We start from the raw sequence: 24,476 nt of genomic DNA, 5'->3' as shown, positions 1-24,476 counted from the left end.
AAACCCAGTTGTTTTATGTACTCGAAGCCTGAGATTAGTCTGACCCAGGGATAGCCTCCATCAGTGCGCTGCTTCGATCCGACGCAGAGCGCGCTGTGGAAAGAGTATAATAATTCACAGGCTCCGTGTTCCCCATCATATGCACGGCACAACAGGGCTCCTGCTCCCTCTCTTCCCCTCTCCTTCCCTGAGCAAAATATGGTTCCTCCCACCTGCCCACAGCCCTTCAGCGCGCGCGAGCAGAACTCCCACGTTAGTTTCTCTGCCAGAGCCTCCCTTCAGCTGCTCTTGCTGCTTCCATGTACAAGCCGCTCTGCTTGCTGTGCTCAGAGGCTTCCTTTATTTTTTTAAGTTGCTTTTGCTGAGGTTGTTCCTCTCCATCAGCACCATTTAGCCCTTGATTTATCCTCCTTCCTTGTCACCAAGTTTGAGGGAACAGGTGCCCAAGAGCAGGATGAAGCTGGACACAGAAGGATCTTCTCTCCACACACAGAGAAGTTTGGGCAATCCATGGCCTCACACCTTCTCCCAAGGGCCAGAGCTGCTTTCCTGCCAAAGGAGCCTTTGGCATCATCCCAGATCTAGCTGCTCTGCAACCTGGCACCTGAGTGCCTGCAGCTCTGGAAAGCTTATTAGGAGTCAGGAGCTTTTGAACTTCATGGGGTTGTGTGGCATGGATTTGCATGGCAGGGTTAAGGCATCACTCTACAGACCCTCAGCACCATGGGCAGGCTTGTGCCCACATGCGGATGTCACTGCTTAGTCTCACCTCTTTGCTGCTTACCGTGATCAATAATAGCTAGGATATGTATGAAAATGTTGCCGATGACAGATCTCTGCTGACAGGCATATAGAACCCATTAGCAACTAATTTGAAGTAAGGGTTATTAAACTTTTTCCAGACTTTACTATATCTGCTGCAAAAGAGAGAAGAGGGCTCTTCTGTTGTTATTTGGCTGCTGGTTCTGTAAGTAGCCCTAATGTTGAAAGAAGTAAATATTCTTGATACCTTCTTTCTACTAATTATTCTTTGATTTCTCGTTCTTGTTGTTACAGTTTTTTATTTTAAGAGGTGGATCTAGAAGCACAAGTAGGAAAAGAAAAAAGAATTGACAAATGGACCAAAAAGAGGAAAATGACAAATAATATATGGGCTGCAAGCTTCTAAGAATCCAAGTGTAAATAAGCTTCTGTTAAAGTGCTTTGAGGAGGAGGTTGAGGATAATTTCTTTTATCTTTTTTTTTAAGTCAAGTATCTAACCTTTAGATAAAAGTTTTAAGTGCTCTAAAACCTACACTGTATTAACAAAACCAGCTCAAAATGGATTATATTGGACTATATTCATGAGGGCAGTGATTTGAGATGAGGGGAAAATCATCAAAATGAATTGATTATAGATGCAGTAGATATTTTTGCAACAGCAGTCCAGACACAGGTCCTTTGCTAAGTCCTCTGTATGTGCTAAGCCCTGTATATGTACGTACCCATATGCAAGCTTATTTGCAGTAGTCCATGACCACTGGATTTGCTTTGTTCTTCTGTTCCTGCTTTCTGTCTCTCACAGTAGGCTGGCTTTTGAACTGGGTAGTTACCAGGGCCTTTATTCAGTACTGTCCTTAATCACAGTCCTGTGTTCAGAGGAACTTCTTAGATCTTTAAATCTAGACATAAATACTTCTTTCTATTCTTTGATGTTTCTCGCTTTTCAGGGTTTATTCTACTTTGGGCAGAGTGAGAAAGGAAGAGTTTAAGTTTTGAAGAATACAGATTGTTTCCCAGTCTAACACAGCTCTATTACAGTAACACCAGGGGCTGCTTTGGCCTTTTTTCCTCCCCCTCTTATTACCTTCTTTTTGATATTCACCTGATGGCAGTGGCAAGACGTTCTTACAATGGGTGTAAATTAGAGATTTTTCCCTGATACAGGAAGCACGTGAGCTTACCACTGGGTTAAAACTCTCTGGCTTGTTTTTCTCACGGTTGGTAAAGGTCATGCTTACATTGCAGCCTAGGCAAAACGTGTCGCAGCGGCGCTTTCCTTACCTTTGTTCAAGCCCTACTAAATGCCAGCCTCTTTCATGTGCAGCCATTGGAGACTCCTCGGTACATAGAGAAAGGCTGGCAGTATTTGTCCAGCAGCTTTCTTGGCAGCGTTGCCCTTCCAGGAGAGCCGAACACGAGCTGAGCTCGGAGCGCCTGGGAGCTGAGCTCACAACGTGCCCCTCGCAGGGAGCGCGCCGGCTCACTTGCCCCTGCAGGCCTTCCTCGAAGTAGGGTATCTGGGCTAACTGAGGTGTTCCTCCTGAGCCCTTTTTAGCATCCTGTACTCAGACCTCATGCCTGGCTGTCTCCAGCAGTAAGGAAAGTTGATATTTGGAGACACATTGCTCTCCCTGTTCTTTTTGGTGGGTTCCTTCCCATTTTGACCTCGTGAATTTTATGAGCAATGAACCGAAGACACCTGAAAAGGACTGCTTCAAAGAGGGCAGAGGTTTGGTAGTTTGGGATTGGAAGGACCTTTAAATTGTACCAGGCAACTGAAGTTGTCTGAAGCAAATCAGCACAGTATGGAAATCATAATTTTGTTCTCATTGGGAAATATTTACCTATCTCCTTATCCAGATATTTGTAAAGGTGTCTATATAAAATAGCACGACAGTGCTGAGGACTTGGGTTTAGGTACAAGGTAACAAGCATTTGTTGTTAAGACTTTTGTGCTCCCACCTCAAATATCTTTTCCTTTCAAAAAAGGATGACACTCAGCTAGATTTCTATTGGAGTAGTTTACTGCTTTCCTAAGGAGCTTTGCTAGGTAGCTTTTTTTCACCCTTAATTTCCTTCTGACAGCTTTTGAAAATGGGAACAAGGCAAATAATAGTGCTTTGCACCTACCTAAGTCCTTTTGTTTGAGGAATTCAGGTGTGCCTTGGAAATGTTGAAAGACTCTTACAATCTTACTATGAGCTCAACACTTCCACCCATTTCACAGCTGAGGCAATGTAAAGCATGAGGCAACTGTGAGTTGCTTTCCCAAGATCAAGCACTGGTTTATATGGAGTATTCTGCTGGGATATCAGAATTAACTCGATTCTAATGTCATCTATATTAATGGCTAGCAAATGCATGCTATATATTTCTTGATACAGTCTTGGATATAGTGATGAAGTCAGTACTAGATCAGAGTGGCAGCTTTTTCCTTTTACCTCTACAAAAAGCGTTACGAACGGGCTGACTGCTGTTCTCTGCAAACTGTCTCCCCAGCCGTTAGCCTGCTCCGTGACGGCGGTGAGCTGCAACACCAAACCGAAGGTCGCGGTTAGTTTGCCAAAGACGGCTGCTGGGCTGAAGAAGGGTGCAGAGCCTCTGTGCACGCTGAGCCAGCCAGAAGCCACAGCGCGGCCGCCTCTGGGCTCGCGTTGCTTAGCCGGCACGGGGTATTTCCACACTGGAGGCAGGTGCAGTGCCCACCAGTGCTTCTCCTGCTCCCGCCAGCAGCCTTTCCCCAAGGACCCATCCACCTTCCCTGGGAGCCCGCGGTTCGGCTCGTGCTCCCCCTCGGCCGCTCGCGCTCCCCCTCGGCCGCTGCGCCCGGGCACTTTGCCCAGTTCACAGCTGCCTCTTTTGCAGCGCTCTGTTATTTTTCCTCCTTCGTACCATAATAGCAGCCTTATGAGGCTCCCTCCAGCCTGTGCTTTCCTCTGAAATAGAAAGTTGCGTGTGTACATGGGCGGCTTGCGCTGGGATGTTTGGGTTCGCTTAGTATGTTCTCGGGAGCACGTCAAAACCCTAGGAAGAAGGAAGGACACAAGCAAACAAACAAATAAAAAGTGAAAGGGCAGGTATAGCCCAGGCTGTAGTGAAATTTCAAAAGAAAATACTAAACAGGAGAAGTGATTTGGTATGGGAAGATGCCATTGCAGTTCACGGGCTCTGCGGAGCCGTGTGGCGTGATGGAGCAGACACCTGCCTTCTGCTGGGCACACCTGGAAGTGCGCAGTGAACACAGCGTGAAATCTCTTTTTTTTTTAAGAGTGGGAACCCAGCAAGAAAAGAAACTGTTAAAAGAAAATGCCAGAGATGGTTCACAGCTCCCAACAGCCTTTGGACCTGATGCATTTTTGAATTAAGAAGAGGATGGAGGTTACCAAAACAGCATCTCTTTTGATCATGAGGTGTATCTTATTTTCCATCTTGCGATGTTGTGTGATCAAATGATCAGAAAGCATCTGTTCTGCCTTGATGCTGAGTCCATCTTAACTTACTCCTTATATCCTAAAAATTCAGCAGTATTTTATTCCAGATGTGTTTTACACGATCATTTTCAAGTTAGACCATCATCGCCTTTCCTTCACCAGTTTTTCATTGCTTTTCCCTGGCTGTACCACACTGTATTACTAGCTGATTTCCACTGATGCACATTGCCCCTACCCAGTGGTTTCCACCTGACAGCTTGTAACAGTATGGAGAGAAGTGCCGTAATCTGTGAGAATCTGGGGAGAAATGTAGTGATAGCACTCAGGTTACCAGACAGCTCTGCCATCATGGAGATCATGAATCTTTTTCATGAATAACTTACCAGCTGCTTACTGGAAATAATTTTATTTAAGACCTGATTTATCCTTCCAGGCAGGATCAATGTGCTCTGGAGATCTGTGCGTATCTGTGTGTGTCACTGCTAGTTTCAAATCGATAGCGGGAAATAAACTTGAAGTCAAATACTTGAAGCAATCTTGTCTTAATCCTTCTGTGAGAAAACTTTCTTGAGCTCTGGTTTAGCAAGAGTGAAAGGAACAGGAGAAAAATAAAATTGAGGCTGTGGTATGGACAAGTAGTCCTTAGAGGAAAAAAAAGACTAGTTTCAGGTGCTTCCTATACACAGAGTGAAGGGGATGGGGGCAAAGGGAGCAGACTACAGATTTGCTGCTTACGGGTATGTCTTTGGTTAAGATTACATGTGGTGACTTGCTCTGTGCTCATGACAGAGGATACCTCATCCCTGAAGAAAGGGACTGGGTTAGCTAACAGGAACATCCCATTCCTGATTTCCCTGGCCAGGTTTAGTAATCAGTGAGCTGTCTGAAAATTTTGGAATTGCTGGTGTTGGTACTAAGTGTCAGAGAAATCTGTTTTCCATCAGGGGTGGTAGTTTATTTTCCTGAATGCAGCTTCCCTTCAGTTTGGGGGAAAAAAAATCCTTTGCTGCAATCGAAAATACAGATCTATGAAGCTGTAAAACATTCTGCTGCAGTTTTTAGAATGAGGTATGGCAAAACAAGTCATCTGTGGTTTTCCTTCTTCTAAGAACAGTCTAGTTGAATTACTTATATGCTTGGTTACATGCCATAACTCAAGAGGGGAAAAATTATGTATTGTTATTCTTATGTGTATGACCAGCACAGTAGTGATATAATGATCCAAAGCAAGCACCTCATTGGACTAGAATTTGCACAAATTCAGAGTTGAAATATATTGTTCAAGATTTTCAAAATACTTCAAATGAAAACATTTTTTTCCTCAGTATTGGTTTCAGCACACAGGCATTTTGTGCATGTTTGGCAGTTACAAGCACATCTTCATTTGTGATAGTTCTGACAGTGCTTATTATAATCTGTCAAGTCAGTAATTTGTGAGCTCAGGATTTACAAAACAACTTTTGTAGACCAGCTAGCATCTAACAAGTTAGGTTGGATTTAATCTTTTCACTTCTTCATATATTTTTGTGAATCATATAGTTAATTACAGCAAATATTTTTATTTTTGTAGCACTGACTGGCCCTCTCTGGTAACAATACAGCTATCACTTGAACTGTTATTAATATGAGGTGTGCTGAAAAATATGTGTGTAGACGTATTTCTTAGCTCACTGCTTTCTTTGATTATCTGAATGTGAAAACAAGTGTTTATCTAAAAATCTTTACAGTCTTATTTGTTATAAATATACTGCATAATGAATTTTAAGTTCAGTCAGAGGAATAGTACCTCTGCACACATGCCTTTTTGCATAGTTCCTGGATGTTGTAATTCGAAGTGGTGTCCTTAAATTTTTACCCATTTAACAGATTTATTGAGCAGAGATTTTAGCCCTTTTGGATCTCCTTTTTTAAATTAATTGCCCCACTTCTGCTCCTCCACTCATTCAGATAATCTTATTTTTATTCATCATTTATGAATACCCAGAACTTGTGTTCTTTGACATCTTCTCTCGCCTATAAGAAAAACTGCCTAAAAGGATCTAGACCTCTCTCTTTTTTTTTAACCAATATTACTGCTAAATAATTCATGTCCATTTAGTGTATGCCATTTAATATAATTGTGCATATTAAGGTGTGTGCTTTAAGGTAAGCACCACCTGAGCTTAAGTTCCTAATTGTGGGTAACTCTTATTATTTTCATCTAGAATTCACAAGTGCATATTATTTGATGTGTTAATTATTACGTCAACATATGACTAGGGATATATATATCTCTCCTCTCATTTTTTCCCCTTCCCCACACTTACCATTTGGCTTGAGAACGTCCATACATTTTGTCTGTAAAAAGTCCTAGATTAAGTGCCAACCACAAATGATTTGTTCGTGTTTTATTTTGCCAAAGGATGTTGTCGGACATGGGGGGAAAATAATGTAATATTGGCTGACCTAAGACTTCAATTAACTAACAAGCAAGTTTACAGTGTCTGACACATTAACTTTGCACATCATTCTTCTGGGGCAGAAAAGCTTTGTCACACAGAACTCATCCTCTGCCCTGCTTACCTCAAGGCATAAAGCACAAAGAACAGGATTTATTTTTTATTTCTGGTTCAATTAGTATTCTACAAACATCAAATGTAGGGAGTAGTTTTCCCATCTATCTGTCATTCCCATTTCAGTCCAAGACATCCCAAGAATTTGGTACTTGATTTGAACCTTGAGGTTAAAATTGGTGGCTCTGCTTTGAACTGAATTCTCAGACTGAGGGTAGCATGTTGTTTAACCCTGTAGGAACTAATGGACTGCTTTCATGTTGTCTTTTACGAGAAAGGGAAATTTTATGGACAGTATTTGCAATATTTTGACTAAAGATTCTACATCCTCATTTCAAGTATTTAAAGCATTGCTGTCTTGACTCCCTTTTTATTACTATCAATTTTACCCTCAAAATCCTCAGGCAGGTCCGTAAGGAAGCCTTCTCTTCAGACGCCTGTTTCCTGAGCCGTTATAATAAAGATATAATTTCCCACATACTCTGCCTGTTCTTTTTCCATTTCCTCTTAACTGATATTCTGCCAAAATCTCATTTCTTTTTTCTTTAGTTTTCAGTTTCTATTGCAACACCACATTCCCAGTTCCAGGGTTTTTTATTTTATTCAGACTTTTCCTGCCCTTTCATTTATTTGTTGCAAATCATCAAAGAGATGATTTTCTCTGCATGCCGATTCTCTCCGGTATAACCTCTATTCCAGCTCTGCTCACATTTCCATAATATCTTTCTATTAGCTGTCTTTCTCCATCGTCTACTCCAGTTTGGTAGCGTTCAGTGTTAAAATCATCTTCCTTGCCCATTGCAGTTTTGGGGGGTAGCTTGTCTTTTTCTCAAACCAATTCCAGCTTCTTTTTATTCCCTCTACCAATATACTTGTCTTCAATTGAACAAATAGTCTCTCATAGTCTTCCATTAAGAATAGTCTCAGGCCCTCAGTTTTCAAGTACCACATGATTTCAGTCTTTTTTTTCCCCAAACCTGTGATTCACTCACTGATCAAGCGGATCGAAGAAGTGGGATCAGTCTGGACCTGTTCTGGAACGCAAGCTGGCGCTCACCTTGTCTCAGCCTGCCTTTCCTTACCACTCACCCTCCTGGGGCTGCTCTCGGGAGCTTGAGAAGCACTTGGGATCCGCAGGAAGGATACGGGGTGGTGCTCCTGCACCTTCTCTTCACTCTCTTCCATGCCAGAAGACAGACAACTTATTGGAGTTTCTATACTCACACTGCAGATCTCTATTGCCACAGCGTTATGCTTTTACATGCTTGCTGCAGACCTTTTAAACGGCATGTGTGGACCTGCTGTCACATCTTCCACCTCTCGTGTCCCTGTTCACATCTTCTAGGTGTGCTCATTTGTTCATGCTACGTATTCCTGAAAAAGAGATGATGCTAAAGTGATACTGATATCACCTGATATCACCCTGTTGATACTGATATCACCTGGAGGCACACTGCTTCCCGTGATCAAAACCATTGCACTGCTTCAAGTATCCTGCCTGCAGACCGAACGATCTTTTGGTCCAAACTGGAAAAATAGAATTACAAGCAAAAAAGACTTTTAAAAGAAGCCAAAACTAACCCCCCTCACTTCCTCTCAAAACAAACTTTTTTTTTTTAGAATGGATTTAAAATTCTACAGAAAATATAAAGATAAAATGAATCACAGCTTTATACCTGTTAAACCCTCTGACAGCCTCTTCCTCATCCCCTGGAATACTGTTGCCTGCAAATGAATCAACTTAATTATGCCGTGGTATGTACATCTTACTGGCTTAAAGGCATCCTCTTATCACTGGCTGCAGCTCTTCTTGTGTTCTGGAATAGTTAAGAAGATTAGAAACTTCTCTTTTTTTTTTTTTTTGGTAATTTCAGAGTATACAGAATATAATAGAAGATTCTGCAGTGTTGGAGTCTCTTGTTAAGGGTGTACCAGCACTAAGTTTAAATTTACTTGGGTGGGATGACGTATTTGAATTCATATTCTAAAGTAATGTGGAGTGAAAGCCTGGTGCAGTCTGTGAATGAGGGGCTGTGGTGAATCCCCAGATTGTAACATGTTGCAATAAGAGAAAAAAACAGCATTGCATTATTATCTTTCAAGAAGCTTCAGATCTCTCAGGATGACTCTTCTGAGTGCTCTGAAAATGTAACCCTTGATCTAATTAAGGCAGTTTATCCTTTGGAACGGCCTAAAAAATTGTCTTGTGTTACCTGGCACATGTAAAGTTTTCATTACAGGGTTTGACAGGTTGCTTGTAAACTGAAGTCATTTTCTTTACCTTCAGAATTAGATTTTCTTTATGGCCTTTGTCAGTTAGTGCTGTTCATTAAGAATGATTTGGCCATTTCATTCTGCAACCTTATTTTTGCTTGCTCTTTGGATTTAACTGACAGAAATGCCCTGGTAACTAAAATGATAAGCTGCATCTCAGTCACCAAATGATTCTATCCTTCATTTTTCACGTGTTCTGTCTTTTGATTTTTTACAGTTTTTTGTACAAACCAAGCTGTTGCTTTTCAGGAACATTCACGTAGGCTTAGAAAGGGAACTAGGTATGAATTCATGACAAAAGATGTGCAAAGTGTGACTTCCTGTTTCCTGTTGGTCAGCTTGTGTATTTTTGAACGGTAACATGGCCGAGTCAATGGACGCGGCCTTCGGCTTCTCAGATACTCTAAGAAGAGCACAAACACTTGCAGTCTGGTTGCAGAGAGCGGTCTCTGGGGATAGCACAGGCCAGGGGCTATGAGACGGCCTTGTCTCCCACCCAGTGTGCCACAGATGGGTTGAGGTGAAGGTCCAGAGCCCTGGGGATTTGCTGTGGGGCGATTTCAGAGGGAGACTGATGCTGAGAGCTCACAGAACGGGGGCGTGTAGGGAGTGGAAGGTGCACAGAGAAGTTTCCAGAAGCTTGCAGGCCATGATAGGTGTCTGAGGGAGCAGCCTGTTTTATCCAGTCAGTGTCAGTGGATGGGGTATTTACTTTAACGGGGTGATGTCAACCTTAGAAATATAAGACAAATTAGGTAAATATGAAAGATGGGGAATGTGGTCATATGCTTCTTGCCAATTAAACATGTATATTGTTTGGCTATTGTCTTTCTGTTAATGCCTTCAGTGAGTTTGCCTTGGTCATAATGCAGAACACAGCACTTTCTTACAAGGTCATCAGATAAGAAGGACATAATTTAAAGCAAATGCACTTGCTGAAACACTCATCTCTCAGTGTAAGAGGCAAGGTGTAATATAATTAAAGCAACTGTCTGCAATGTTTATGTACAATTACACTGAGTAGAGAGTACCCTTAATTTCATTGTAAGGTCAGATACATGGAAAGGGAGGGTTGATATCCTCATCTCTCAGACAGCAGCAGTCAAGGGTTGGCAACCCAACTTCAGAGATTTTTGAACAAGATTGGAAGTTCTTGGCAGTCATTTCCAAATGTTCAGGAGACCGGAGTCAACCAATAGCTTTGACATTTTCGCCAGCTAGATCGATGTTGTTGGCTAGAAACATTATAGGGCAAGTGATCACCTCAGTACACGCTGGGCTTGGGTCACACGTCTCCTACCTTCTGTCACTGGAACAGAGGGAGCCTGTAAACTAAGCAGCTCTTTGACTGCACCCGGTGACCAGCTTTCCAAAGGAGAGCAGTTTGTTATTATTTGGGTATTAACCACAACAGAGAGAACCAGTGTGGGATGAGAAGCATTTATATAGCATTCTCTCCTGAGTCTGAATCTCTTTTGCATTGTTTAACCAAGAGTAAGCTAAGTACGAGTCAGCCAAGGATGCTTCTTTTGGATGGCTCAGAGGACTAACTGGAAAGTAGATCAGCATGCATGCAACTCCCAAAAATACAGTATTTATTTATTTGTGTGCCTGTTTATTTCATGGGAAAAAATGCTCACAGGGGCAATGTTTCCAATGTGAGTGCCTGAAATGAAGAAACTAAATCTACAGATAAGCAACAAAGTGCCAGATTTTTATAGATATGTGTATGTGTAAGTGTAACTATGTATGAAATGGAAACTACACACATATGTAAATGATTGCACGAATTGGATCTTGAATGAATTGTCTGGTTGTTCAAAGGCCTAGCAGTGACTGCTGTTTGAGAGTTAAGACTTTCACTATAAATACTTGCAAATCTGCTGGGGTGCTGAAAACCAAGCTTCAACTGCTATGCCTGTCTAGCTGAAATTGCAGCAATCTATTGCTTTCTAGTAGCCAGAAATTTTCATCCTATGAGCAGTGATGCTATTTAAATGTCTGAATGTAGCTACCCAGGTTTGCATGATGCTGCAGAAATGGCTGCAAGTGGACTCTAAAACTGTTTTTAGTAAGTAGTGCAGCATAGCTTCTCTGTGGGGATGAGAGAGCAGAAGTAAAGGCAGTAGTTAAATGTCGTGTTCTCTCTGAGGGCCCAGAGTGAAGCACAATTAACTGTGACCTCTTATATCGCTGTTAGGAGCTACCTATAGCTACACATGTTTTCACTGAGCAAACTCAGTTCCCATTCTCTCTCCTCCCATCCTACTAGGAGTATGGCAGTTTAATGCCATTAATATTAATTATAAAATACTAATTAAAGTAATTAATCATAATTAATAATCATTGCTATGAAGGCAGAAATTAAAAGGAGAGAAGGTTTTTAAAACATCCAACTTGTCAGTGGGATTGTCTGCTTCATTCTTTTTCAATTTAAGAACATCTCCTTCATTACATTTCCTAATCCCTTTTAGATATTGAACCAAGACCTTGTGAAATAAGCCATTGATTTTTTGGGACCAGCTGACCAATCCATTAACGTTAAGATATCACAATTGTTTGGCCTTTCATTGTTTAATGTCCAAGGTATGACAGCACATTTATTACTCAGGCTGGTTATTGCACCCCCAATGTAGTCAAGGAGGCATTAATCCCTCTATATGGACAGATGGCAATCGAGAAATTCTTCTTTCAGATGAAATAGCTAATTCCCAGCAGAAGATGAGCAAAGAATTTGGCAGCACAGTGCCATCGTCTGAAGGCAAATGCTTCCATGTATGGAGGGAGCAGTGCTTAGGTGTAGCAAACAGAAGTCCAAGTTGCTGCTTACTGTCTAACTGAGTTTTAAAAGTCATCTACAAATGCATCCTTACTAGATTTGTAGGAAGGGATGGGGAAAACCCGCTTTGTCTGGGCAAAGTCACTCTGCTAAGTCACATCTCGGGAAACAAAAGTAGAAAACATAGCATAGGCAGGGCTGGTGAGGAGACTGAGGCAACACATGTGAAGCAATAAAATATTCATGCATAAAGAAAAGTTTTCAAAATGTGCAGGGAACCTCTGAGGACTGAGCTGCTTTAAGATACATGGTGAAGACAAAAGAATAAAGGAAAGTTAATGGTACAGGAAAAGCTGTTGCCGTTTGCTTCTGTGTGCATTAATTTCTATCACATCTGCTTTGAAACCAGAGAGTTGTTACTGTTTCCTACTGCTTTTTAGCTGTTGGATTTGAGTGGGATGGGCTTTTCTGTGTTCTGTTTTTCAGCCAACTTAAACACAGCATCAGATAAATGTTTCAGAGAGTGTGATTTGCACCAGCATCAAGGAAACAAGTCTAGAATTGTGGAGTAGTCTCTCCACAGTAAGACAGTAATTTGTGATACGTATTTATTTGAACTAGCATCAGGCAATTCCCCTTTGTGTACTGCATCTCAGCAGTTTTCTCCTGATAAAATAATTAATATGCACACTGATGGCTGCTGCCCAGCCATCCTTCATTCTCATTCTTGGGTTACATTGTTTATGGCATTGCTTCAAAAGCAATCCTGTGGTATCGTTGGCAAATTGATCTCCTGCTCTCCTGATTTAATGTTTTCTTTTAGCAAGTTCTCTTTCCTTCACTGTATATGGCAGTTACGTGCCTGCAGGGGAGGGCAGTCCATCACAGAGACCGTGGAGATTCATGTCAGACACACTGAGGACTGAAACTCTAGCGGTCTCACCGGAGAATCCCAAGAATGAAAAAAGGGAGATGGAGCAGGAAGAAATAGGATAGCAAATACCAATATCCACGTAGACACTGTTGTATGGGCAGATTCTCCTTTTACCATGACTGCAGTGAGGAATGTGAGTGCTACCATCCTCTGGTCAGAAGAGCAGCTTTAATCTTTTTTACTGCTTTTAACCTGAGCAACATGGAGAAAACATGTTGCTTGGGTCAAGCTGGCAGAAGCCTGGATGTGAATCTGCTCGTGGCTCCAGCTTCCTTCTGTCCCATCCCCTGCGTGACGGGAGCGCCATCTCCACTCTGCATGCAGCCACCCTGCTGCTGTCGTGTGCACACAAGGGCAGAGCGGGACATCCAGGAACGTAACCAGTGCTCATGCGTGCTTGAGCTGTCTAGAGACACAGCTGAGTGGCACTGAGGCCCCTCACTCCTATTTTCTTGTTAAAGTGCAGGTAAGCTTTTGTTGCGAGGTGTGATACCCTGTTGGAGTTGGCGCATTTCCTGGTCATGCCCCTGAGAAATTGCCTTGCAACCAGATTGTACTAATCATCTTCTGCACCTAGGAACCTCAGTGTGGCAAAGAATAAAATTTGAAATAAGTTAATGTAGATTTTCTTTCTTTTTTTTTTTTTTCTTGGCATGCACAGGTTATGCAGGTAGTGAAGGAACAGATAATGAGAGCACTCACTACCAAGCCTAGCTCTCTGGACCAGTTCAAGAGCAAACTTCAGAACCTCAGTTACACAGAAATACTGAAAATCCGCCAATCTGAAAGAATGAACCAGGAAGATTTCCAGTCTCGTCCGATTCTGTAAGTACTGTTTCCTCTCCTACCTCTTTCGTATATGAAAATATTATCAAATATAAATGATGTTTGGGAACTCTTGGGGGAAACTTGAAGAAAACATTCTCTAAAGAGCTGTACTTGAAAGCGCAAGAGCAACAACTGCTTGAAGTGCATACGTTTTCTTCTGTGGGGAATCACAGCTCTTTCTCGGAGTTCAGTTAAAGCAGATCCAGCAAATCCCTCCAGGGCCTTGTGTGGCTTGTTTGTACCAAACAACGCCGTGACATTTCCAGTTTGTACAATTGTGCGTGTGAGCTTGTTTTTGTTGCTGGCGTCAGTTTTTCTTCCTTTAGATTAAACTTTGTCTTCCATCCAAGGGCCTTTAAAAATTCCAAATGTCACTTCTTTGAGCAAGAGTGAAGCCCAGAGGAGAAGGAGCCAATACACATGGGCCCCACAAAAGAACGGGATTGTGTGTTACTGCCTTTGTTTGTAGCTTATCTTTGGTGTTAATAGAAAGCAGTTAGTTATTTGTAGATGAACGTGGTTTGGCAGCTGTCCAACAGGATTCTCATTCCTACATTGTTTACTGCAAAGTATCAAACGTTCATATTGCCACCGCGGCTCCTGCAGGAGTCTCGGGATACCCTTTGTTGTGTTGTATGACAAGCGGAGGCTGCGCTTGGCTCGGGATCGAAGCTGGGCCTGTGGCACGGCGGATGCCACGGGACAGATTCTGAGTCGTTGCTGCCACGTGTTCTGAAAAGCAGGAGGCTCATGAGATCAGCAGAGAAACTGCAATGATTCCAAAGCATCAGATGAAATATCAGGAAATTTTGACTGTGTTTGAAGTGGAATGGATCATTATGATTTTTCCTAAGCTCCCTTTTAAGGCTGAGCTACAGAGACTCAGATGCAAGATGCCTGGTTTGTTTCTAAAGGATGCAGATATCTGAGAACAAGCTCTAGGGACACATTCCTCCAGGGGCAGCAGGGCAAGAGGAAAAGCATAAGCTAAGTAGAATTACACAGTTCAAATTTAATCATACCAACTTGGATCAAAGGGAAAATGCTGCTTTTATGTTTTCAGTGTATTAGAAGATAGGACCTAATGCCCAATTAGAACTGGTGTCACTCATAGTAATGCATCAGTTAAAAACCTACAAATAGTTCCAGTCATTTTTGCATCATTACACTGCCCAGAAATCCCCTGCCAATCCCCTGCAATGTTTAGTGCTTGAAAGCCGCTCAGTGCTGCTAAGCTTGTCACCAAAGCTTCTTGTTTCCCCTGCTTCCTCTGTGAGTCAACTGTTTGACTATGATACAGGTCAATTATTTATAGTCACTTGCAGCATTTCCTAACCTCACAAAACTTCCCAGTGCCCTCCACAAGCTCTTAATTCCGGTATCACTCTGGCTAGTTGCTGTCACAGCGTGAAATCTCCTTCCCCGTACCAGAATGAAAGAGCCAACTAACACAAGCAGTTAAGAGCAGCACAAGTCATTTCAGATTCGGGGCAAAGGCTAAGCCTAAAGGCTGCAAAGGCTAAGTAAGTCGGTAAGGTGTTTAAGCAATCAATCACAACTGTGTTTGCAGAGATTTAACTTTATGCATTTGCATTTTGATTGCATCCATGATCATTTATTCTTGATTATGAAAAGAAATGGGTCTTTCATTTTCCCCTTTGATTTGATTCCATGTACTGAACTCTCTCAAATTGCAGAGATGGCACAATTTATGTAAGTACAGAATCAGGCCTGCACTGTAGGGAGGGAGATTGTGAGTGGAGAGAGGAATCATTGCTGTGTTAGACTTACAGATATGCTGAAAAAGATGATGCACAACTGCATTTAAAGTCAGGGAGCCTTGTTTAATTCTGTGTCAGAATATGGCAATCAGATGATGGTTATCTGTGGCTTCAAAGTGATTGATGCCTTTCTTCTGCTGTTCTTTATATAAAGTAGTGAAGTTTTAAGTTTTCAAGCTGCTGGATGAGAGAAGTTTCAGTCAAGTTTGATTTGAATGTGAGTTGGAAAGTTTTGCCTTAGATCCACGTGATTACAACAACCTTTTTCTTGCAAGGAGGATTTCTTTTGTCTTGAGTTTTGTATGAGCATCACCTGAGCTGAAGTTTTTTCAATTTCTGCTTTGAATTAGGAAGAATAAAATCCCCTCCATAACATAATGTTCAAGAGCTTGGAATAATTTTTGATAATCCTGATTACCAGTCCATAAATAAATAAATAAATAAACCATGATCCCATTTTGGCTGTGGAAGACGGTATCTAGGAATTACAGAAGGGTTAGTACTGGGCAGAGCTCTGATGTCCAAGGTAGAGCAGAGTTCATATCAGTTAGGGAGCAATTGCTAAGTAAAATGTGGGTGGAAATGGGTAGCATACAGGGAAATAGAGGAGGAATGTGGATGCTTTTTGGAGCATTTGACATCTTTTAAGATTCTTCTGCAATGTGAGTCATTAAAGCCTAAGCTGAAAGCATGAAGTGGTTAGAGGAAAGCCCAAAAGATAAAACATATGAAGATTTTTTTTGTATTCCTTTTCTATTGTGTTCTAATGATTTGAGTGAGTATGATATGTCCCATCATGGAAGAAGAAATTGGACAAGAAGAAATTGGAATTGTAAGCTGGAAAGTTAAGAAATATGGACAGATATAACTGGCATTAAAAAAAAAGAGCAAGTATTCTTTTAATATTTTAAAATTATTTCTAGGAATTTTCAAATTTACAGGCAATTAAGGACTGTTTTTTAAAAGCTAGCCACTGATGTCAGTCTTGCTTATAGAGCTGAGACCAATAAGATCAGAAAATTAGTGATATATATTCTGTATTTCAGACTTTTTGCTTGAAACTCCCTGACTTTTGTCATTCTCATATCACTGGAACACAGTAGGAAACTAACAGCCATTTTTAAAGCCACCTTCTCCTTATACTTTCCTAGTTCTTCTCTTTCTCTTCAGAAGAAAGAGAACAGAATGTTTAATTGATGTTGTCTAAAGAAGAATAAATAAAAAAATTGCCCAAATAGACATGTGTTTATGATCTTCCTTTAGCTCACTGCTCCTGTTTAGTTTTAACATTAGGCTCAGGGACCCATTTATTGTTAGAAATTGTTTCAAGTCTCCCATCTTTAGACCCTTTGGTTTACCTGTGTGCCTATGTCTGTTGGTTGTGCCCTTTTTCTGCTACCTTAAAGTGGTGGAAAAGAACAGAAACCCTCATGGCAGTGAGAAGCAATAAGTGGCAGGATCACCTTCCCAAAATGTATCTGGGGTCATGCTATTTGAGAAGATTGACAAATAGCTAAGGTAAAGATAAGTTAAAGTAGCCATGCATTGGCACGAGCTGCTGAGGCCAGCAAGCACAAGTGGCCTTTGCAAAGCTGGGGTGGTCTTTTGGATGGATGATCTGAATTGGAGTCACAGCAGACTGATTCTCAGAGGAGCCGGGAAAGCCTCCCTGTGCTCAAGCCTTTAAACAGAAGCGAGTGCCACCTCTGCACTCTGCAGTTTTGAGGGAAAACACAGGAGCATGAGAAGGACTCAGGCATATTAGCAAAGAGGCAGAAGATCTCCTTTTCTACCTCCCTTTGTCTAGAGGGAAGTCAGTCTTAAACACCGAATTACTTATTTTTGGATTGGTTAAAATTCCCCTTTCCCTCTGGTTTGTAAAGGGCAGATGGTGCTTTAGGGAAAAGAAGAGGAAATACGATGAGTAACCAAGCAGTTAATGTGCCGATGTTAATGTGTTGGATGAGTGACCCATTCGTTATTTCTTCTTCCTTTTTTTTTTTTTTTAATAGCATCCAATATTTATGATGCTATGATGTCTTTAATACCTCTTCAATGATATTCATCCAATTTCTGAATTAAACTACCTACATATCAATCTGATGTTTATACCACTACTGAACTTTCGAAATCAGTCCAGCTGGAGATACAGTCAGTAGCCGTGTGAGCTCAGTAATCCATACTGGGTTTTAACACTGCTTCCTTTTGGAGTTCTTCTGCCCTTGCTCCCACCTCTTACCCAAGGAATGGAGAAACTCATTTGTTCAAGCACAGAATCCTTTTAATCATAGTATTTAACTATTTAGCATATTTATACCTTAGTTCCTAGTGAGGAAACAAAGATGTTTAACTATGATCATAAAAGACATTTACTAAAGGTGGCCTGTTTCTATAGTTACAGTACTTGATTTTTGACCGGCTAGATTTTCACAGCTTGTAAATATGCAGTGGGTTATGCATCAAGAATGCCAACCATTTTGTTAATACCTGGAAGAATGATGGTATTGCTATTTAAAGGCCTAATCTGTCTAGTAGCAAACTTGCAGTCATTTCAGTGGGGGTTTTGCATATCAAAAGTTTAGGACCAGAATGGAAGTGAAAATCTTCAGAGACTGAACTTTTCAAGAAGAGAAACATTCTCAATTTATCTGTGGTATACCATGGTTTTTCTTTCTTTTGATGATGATTGCTGGAACATACTACCAAATGTAATGATTTTTGGTATTACTTAATTCACACAGCAATCCAAAATTACAGTTCTGACACACTTCATATTTTATAAATCCTCTCTACGCATTCTGTTACTTTTTAATCTTACTAGGCTTGCTGTCAAGTTAATGTTTAAACCTGTCTTTTATGTATACTTAATGAATCTAAGTGAGGTTATAACTGATGAATTCAGACACCTGTGACTCCATGTGACAGTGTATGAAATCAACTTTAAATATTATGTGCATACATTTTCTGCTTAGTTCTTGACACATTGAACCCATTTTTCAAAGCAGACTGTAGGAAATGGATTTTCTGAAGGATGTATAATAATAGTTCTAAATGCACTGTGAGGTTCTGTGCTCCTGGACAAGGGTAGAACTTGATTCTTAAGCAATCCTCAGTCATGGGTAACTCTTCCACAAAATTGTTTGAGTAATGACTTAATTGAGTGGTATGGAATTAAGAACAAGCATATAGCAAAGATTGTTGTTTTGGCTTGTTGCCATTGTGCAGTTTCGTCTTGCTTTAAAATGTGGTTTAGCCTCTTGTGTTGTCCTAAACAATAATGCTAAGAGAGTGCACTAGCTGAGGATCATGCCACCAAAGGTGACAAACCTTTCAAGAGGTTTCATAGTGCTCCTACAATGAAAAAGCATCATTTGCCTCAGCAAACCTCCTTGATGACTTACAGCATGTGTTATTTTTAGACAAGTAAATGGGAAACAAGTAAATGACTTGCCTGACTCATACACTGATGTAGTGGCAGGGAGATGTCTCGAACAGAGATATTCTGACCCTATGCCTTTGTTGTCAGGGAAAAGTCTTTGCCTGGAGGAGATTCTGACCTGGGGCTGCTGGTGACTCTTGTCCCCTTTGAACTCCTTGCATAAATATCCCATGGGGTTCTGTCTCAGAGGAAAGTAAGTGGTCCTTGATGAACCTCACAAGTGCTTTACTTTCTCCCAAAGGGAACTAAAAGAGAAGATTCAGCCTGAGATTTTAGAGCTGATCAAGCAGCAACGTCTTAATCGGCTTGTGGAGGGGACCTGCTTTAGGAAACTCAACAGTCGGCGGAGGCAAGGTACAGCTCTGGCTCTCATTGTCATTTTTGTCTGAAAGTTGTGATGGTGACCAATACTGTTCTAGTGCTCTCCAGACTGCTTTTTCCAGGGGCAACTGAAAGAATCTCCTGCATAAGTTCTAAGATTTCCTGTGTTTTGCTGTAGTTGGTTTTGGTTTCATCACACAGACCTGGAATCAGGCCCACATTTGATGAAAATCTCAAGCAGCAGTCTTGCACTGTGAGCTGAGTACTTTGGTTCCTGCCTGGATGTCCAGGCACCTTGCTAGTCTCAAAACAAAATCTCCTAAACCTCTGTAGGAAGATCACATACGACTTGGTGTAGTCAGAACCTGACTGTCTCAGACTTGGATCATCTTTTTCATTTTTGTTTTTCTACTGGATTGTTTTAAATTATACTACTAATGAATTAGATAGAAGTACAACAATTTTATGCTTCTGATGAGGTCATTTTTCACCCCTCTCTCTAGTACCGTCTGTCTATACTTTTTGTTTGTTACCATATATATTAAATATATTGATGACATTTTCATTTACTTATAAAAAGTAAGTCCTTACAGCGGTAGTTTATGTATTTTAGAGTGATACTTGGTTGGCATGGGAAGACTCGTTTCCTAATCCCTGTGAAACTTTACTTAATAGTAGAATTTCAGCTCATTTTATACATCCATACTCTCCATGGTTCTTTTTCCCCTTCAGAGAAGCGCACATCTTTCTCAGGGCAAAATAATGGAGATATGTAAATGGAGCAGATTACTAAAAAATGTGATTATTTTCCTTTAAAAGCCTCATTTAGTGTAAATTTAAATCACTTATTTTCTTCCCTCTCTCTCTGCAAATTCAGCACAAATTAGGAAGATGAATAAGTGCCAAAGATCAATATTTGAGACATTCAAATCAATTGTTGAAAACTGCTTTCTTCACCAAAAAAAAAAAAAAAAAGGAATCCATGCAATGTCTTTTTCTTAGCAGACAAGCAGGGTATTTTGTTTAATATGAGGAAGTTATTTTGGAAAATTCCAAGCCTTTATGTAGGTGTTAAGTCAGAACTGATGCAGCTTTGCACCCCCTCTGTCAAGCCTACAAACACCTATGGAATCCACTGCACAGTTTAAAGGAAGCTCTGATTTCCTATACAGATTTTGTAAAGGTATATGGTAGGTGTTTTCCATTCAACAACATCTTCACAAAGTGGAAGGAACTAAAGTAACATGTACCTTGCTTTGGCAGTTAGTAGTGAGGGCTTTTTTCCCTTTTATTATTATTTTATTCCCAGAACCTTAATCTGCATGACAGAAATTCTAGGGAAGGAGTTTGTTTGTGGCAAACATTTTTGTTTTGGCAGATGTCCAAAAGAAAGATAGACTATTTTATTTTAAACTGTTGTCAGTTTGTGATTCATAGGATCAAAAACCTTAGAGGATATAAATTAGTTCCACTCATTTGTGTGGAGCTAAAGTAACAAAAATATCAACATAATCTTCTAGTTCACCGCTAAGAAGGTTGTCATGTCATGCCTTTTAGTGAACTCTATAGGGCACCAGATTAATTGCTTTGATGTCCTATTTATACAGGACCAAAAGAATTCATGATACTTTGGAAGCAAATCATGTAGTCATACCTCAAAGAACTGCTTCTCATCTCTGAAGTGTATTGTATTTGTCCAATGCAAGCCCATTTAGAAGTGCACATTCTTCCCAGCTTGTCCAAAAAAGTTTTCTTGGTTGATGTTAGACTGCCCATATTCCCTGAGTCAAAAGGGTGAGGGAGAAGATACAACACGCTTACAGATGCTGATGATGCTAAAAGGTCTAAACTCACCAAGATCTAATACTATGCGGTTTAATAAACCAGTGAAGGATGGTGGAGGCATGAGGCATGTATGAAACATGTTTGCTTCATAAGCCTTCTAGTAGGGGATGGTCCTTGTCTGGTACATACAGAGGTGCAAGGTGTGCTCTTGGAACTGGCCTGTCCACCTTGATCTCTTCTGGGCACCCTGCAGCATTTGCTGTAAGATCAAGGCTGTCATGATGGCAAGAATTTGAGACTAAGGGAAATGAACAGAGAGGCCACATGCTTAGTTAATACTGCTCAACATCTGGGCTATCCACTTTTTAGATGTTTCTTCTAAGTGTCCTGATAAAATGGCCCAGTTCCTGAGTAAGGCTTCTTGTTAGTCTTAACTGACCTTCCCTACCCCATTTCACAGAATCATAGAAGGGTTGAGGTTGGAAGGGACCTCTAGAGATCATCTAGTCCAACCCCCCTGCTCCAGCAGGGACACCTAGAGCACGTGGCACAGGGTGGCATCCAGGCGGGTTTGGAAGATCTCCAGAGAAGGAGACTCCACAGCCTCTCTGGGCAGCCTGTTCCAGGGCTCTGTCACCCTCACGGGAAAGAAGTTCTTCCTCATGTGGAGGTGGAACTTCCTGTGTTTCAACTTATACCTGTTACCCCTTGTCCTGTCCACTGGCCACCACAGAGAAGAGTTTGGCCCCACCCTCCCTACATTCTAGCCTCAGGTACTTGAACATGTTGATCAAATCTCCTCTCAGCCTTCTCTTCTCCAGACTAAACAGGCCCAGCTCGCTTAGTCTTTCCTCATATGACAAATGCTCCAGTCCCTTAATCATCTTCGTGGCTCTGCACTGGACCCTATTTAGAAGCTCCACGTCCCTCTTGTACTGGGGAGCCCAGAACTGTCCAGGTGCGGCCTCACCAGAGCTGAACAGAGGGGGGCAGGATCCCCTCCCTCGACCTGCTGGCAACGCTCCTCCTGATGCAACCAGGATCCCATTGGCCTTCTTGGCCACGAGGGCACATTGCTGCCTCATGGTTAACTTGTTGTCAACCAGGACTCCCAAATCCCTCTCCTCAGAGCTTCTTTCCAGCAGGTCAACCCCTAATCTGTACTGGTGCCTGGGGTTACTCCTGCCCAGGTGCAGGATCCTCGCCCACCTGCCAAGACTTTTTGTTCCGGGGCTCAGGAGGAGCCTCATTAACTGCCTGCTGCTGTGGCAAGATTGACTTGCCACACGGTATCACCAAGGCTGTCAAAGTACCAAAGTCTGTCTGGGTAAATTCAGACCCAAAAACCAAACAGGGAGTGCTGCAAGGCATCATGATTTGCCTGTTATCTCTCAACCTACTTATAAGAGTAGTAAGGTGGCTGTTTTACTTCAGTATGCATACACCTTGATTTATCTTTCTCATGATTCTCTTCTTCCCTTGAGACAATCCTAGGGCAAATGTTGCAGATCTACAGATTATAAAAAGAGGAATATGAACGTGGTAAAATGGCCTACACAGGAGAGGCAGAAACCATTAAATTGTCTATTTAAAAAATAATTAACTGACATTATCCCATGATAAAGGCTCCAGAGCAAACTTCCATTAAGGCTGTTGTTTGAACATGTGGTAGGACACACATGGTTAGGCACAGTAAGTTGAAACAATTGACTTACCAAAAAAAAGAGCAGAGAGCTTATAGCCCTTACTGCTACGTGAGATGTGAAACTCTTTCGTATTTACTTGGCATTGGAAAGCCTCCAAACCAACAGGTGATTCACTGAGAAGGACTGAAGTTTGAGATGTGAAGCATCCCTAGTCTAATCTCTGTATTTCAGCACAAGGTTGTTATATCAGCATGATCTCTCTAGCCAAAATTCTGAAATACCACTATTACCCTAGCAGGATCCTTGCCATGACAAATGATACAAGGCCTATTCCTTGCTACATTTCACAGAAGAATGCCAGCAGTAACTCTTATTTCTTTTTTATAAGACATCCTTAATCAATTGCAAATGAAACAGCAAAATGCACAGTGATCATTCTTCAGCACAGATCATAAAGCTCCTTAAATCCCTGCTTCCCTTCTCTGTAGCTTTCTCCTTCCATAGGTAAGTCCTAAAAGAAAGGGTTGAAAACTAAACAAAGCACTATACAACCCCCAAAAAGTTACTATTTCCAGTAGAGCTAAGTAGCAGATAAAAGAGTTTTATTGAGGATAATAGATGCTTTTCTAGTTGACATCTGCTATACCTGTAGTTTATATTGCTGAGTGTTCCTTGGAAATGATTTCCCCTTTTAGCTTTATAAAGATTATAGAGAAGAATTTGCGTGTTGTTGACGTGGTTTTGCAACCAAAGATAAGGTTTCTTGAATAGTCATTTTTGGAAGTGAGCGAAAGCATAGTGGGACACATCATTAAATTAAAAATAAAAGGGCAGCATGTTTTTGAGTAACCTGGAAAGAATAACCTTAAATTAAGGCAGAGAAACAAACCCAGTTTTCTGCCTCTCGCAAGGGTAAGTGACTCATGCTGCTAACTGAGAACACACACTTTCTTCTCTCTGCAAAGTTCCTTTTACTGCTGCTCACCTTCCTTAGCTCCGTAAAATGTGATATTCTGTGATACGTGAATTGCTGAGAGGAACTGGTTAACCAAGCCTGCCCAAGCTCTCCAGGACTGCCACAAGTCTGTTAATCACAAATCATTTGCAGGGCTTCCTGGCTTTCTATAAGCACCTAAGACCAGTTAGAGTGAAAATGTATCAATCACGCTGATGGATATTTCAGAGAAACATAACACAGCAAAAGAAAAAGTGTACAACTACAAAGATGTATATCTAATATCTGAACAAGCATATATGCTTTCACAGGTGTATTTAAATACATGTATTCCTGTCACTTTGAACAACAAACTTCACCATTTTAGTGATGTGGTCTGTATCTTGGCATAAAATGCATATTCCAAGCCTTCTGTCAGTGAATATCTGAGCTATTTTCTTTCCAGATTCTAGCTACAGAGCACTTCTGTGGCAATCACAGCAATTCCTTGCATGGGATAACATTGTTAAGGGTGTATGAGTCATTGGCCATTAATGCGCTTGGAAACACCATATGAATAGCCAGCACTCTGCAGCCCATTGGCAAAATGTTTCGTGCTCTACTGTTTGGTCACAGTTTGAGTATTACCCTTCTAGGCAAATTATAGCTGGTTTTGTTGTTTGCGTTTTGGGATTTTTCTTTTTTTTCCTTCTGTAAGCTCTAGCAATGTGCTACAATATTTAACTCATTGTTTGCTCTAGCAGTTGTTTGAAAATCTAAACAATTAGTATGAAGAAATTTCAAGTTAAAAATAAGGATGATTAATTCCATTTCTGAAGGAAGAATCAGTAGCACCTTAGTTTAATTGCACACATTGTCAATGAGCATAAAGGGCTTAAGGGCTCATTCATAAGTTTAAATAATACAGCATTTGAAAATTGTAATGAAATCACAGACCCATGTTGTCTATAAACACTCAGTGCTTAGAGGATGCCCTTCCTACAGCTGC

At 41.1% G+C, this 24,476-nt stretch overlaps 1 protein-coding gene across 4 annotated transcripts in view; it reads left to right on the top strand.

Annotated features, from left to right (window-relative positions):
• The window catches only part of ELMO1 (engulfment and cell motility 1), a 242,464-nt gene that overhangs the window by 200,602 nt on the left and 17,386 nt on the right, over nucleotides 1–24,476 (top strand). For all 4 annotated transcript variants that reach the window (XM_088521092.1, XM_088521091.1, XM_088521090.1 and 1 more), the window contains 2 exons: nucleotides 13,395–13,558; nucleotides 19,023–19,135. In XM_088521092.1, coding sequence (XP_088377218.1) covers nucleotides 13,395–13,558; nucleotides 19,023–19,135 — 277 coding nt within the window. The remainder of the gene's footprint in view (nucleotides 1–13,394; nucleotides 13,559–19,022; nucleotides 19,136–24,476) is intronic.

Source organism: Tinamus guttatus, unplaced genomic scaffold (assembly GCF_059628265.1).
Source record: "Tinamus guttatus ecotype Peru unplaced genomic scaffold, ASM5962826v1 Tinamus_guttatus_pri_ptg000115l, whole genome shotgun sequence".
NCBI lineage: Eukaryota > Metazoa > Chordata > Aves > Tinamiformes > Tinamidae > Tinamus > Tinamus guttatus.
Note: the sequence above shows the minus strand (reverse complement) of the source record. Positions and strands in the feature narration are given on the sequence as shown.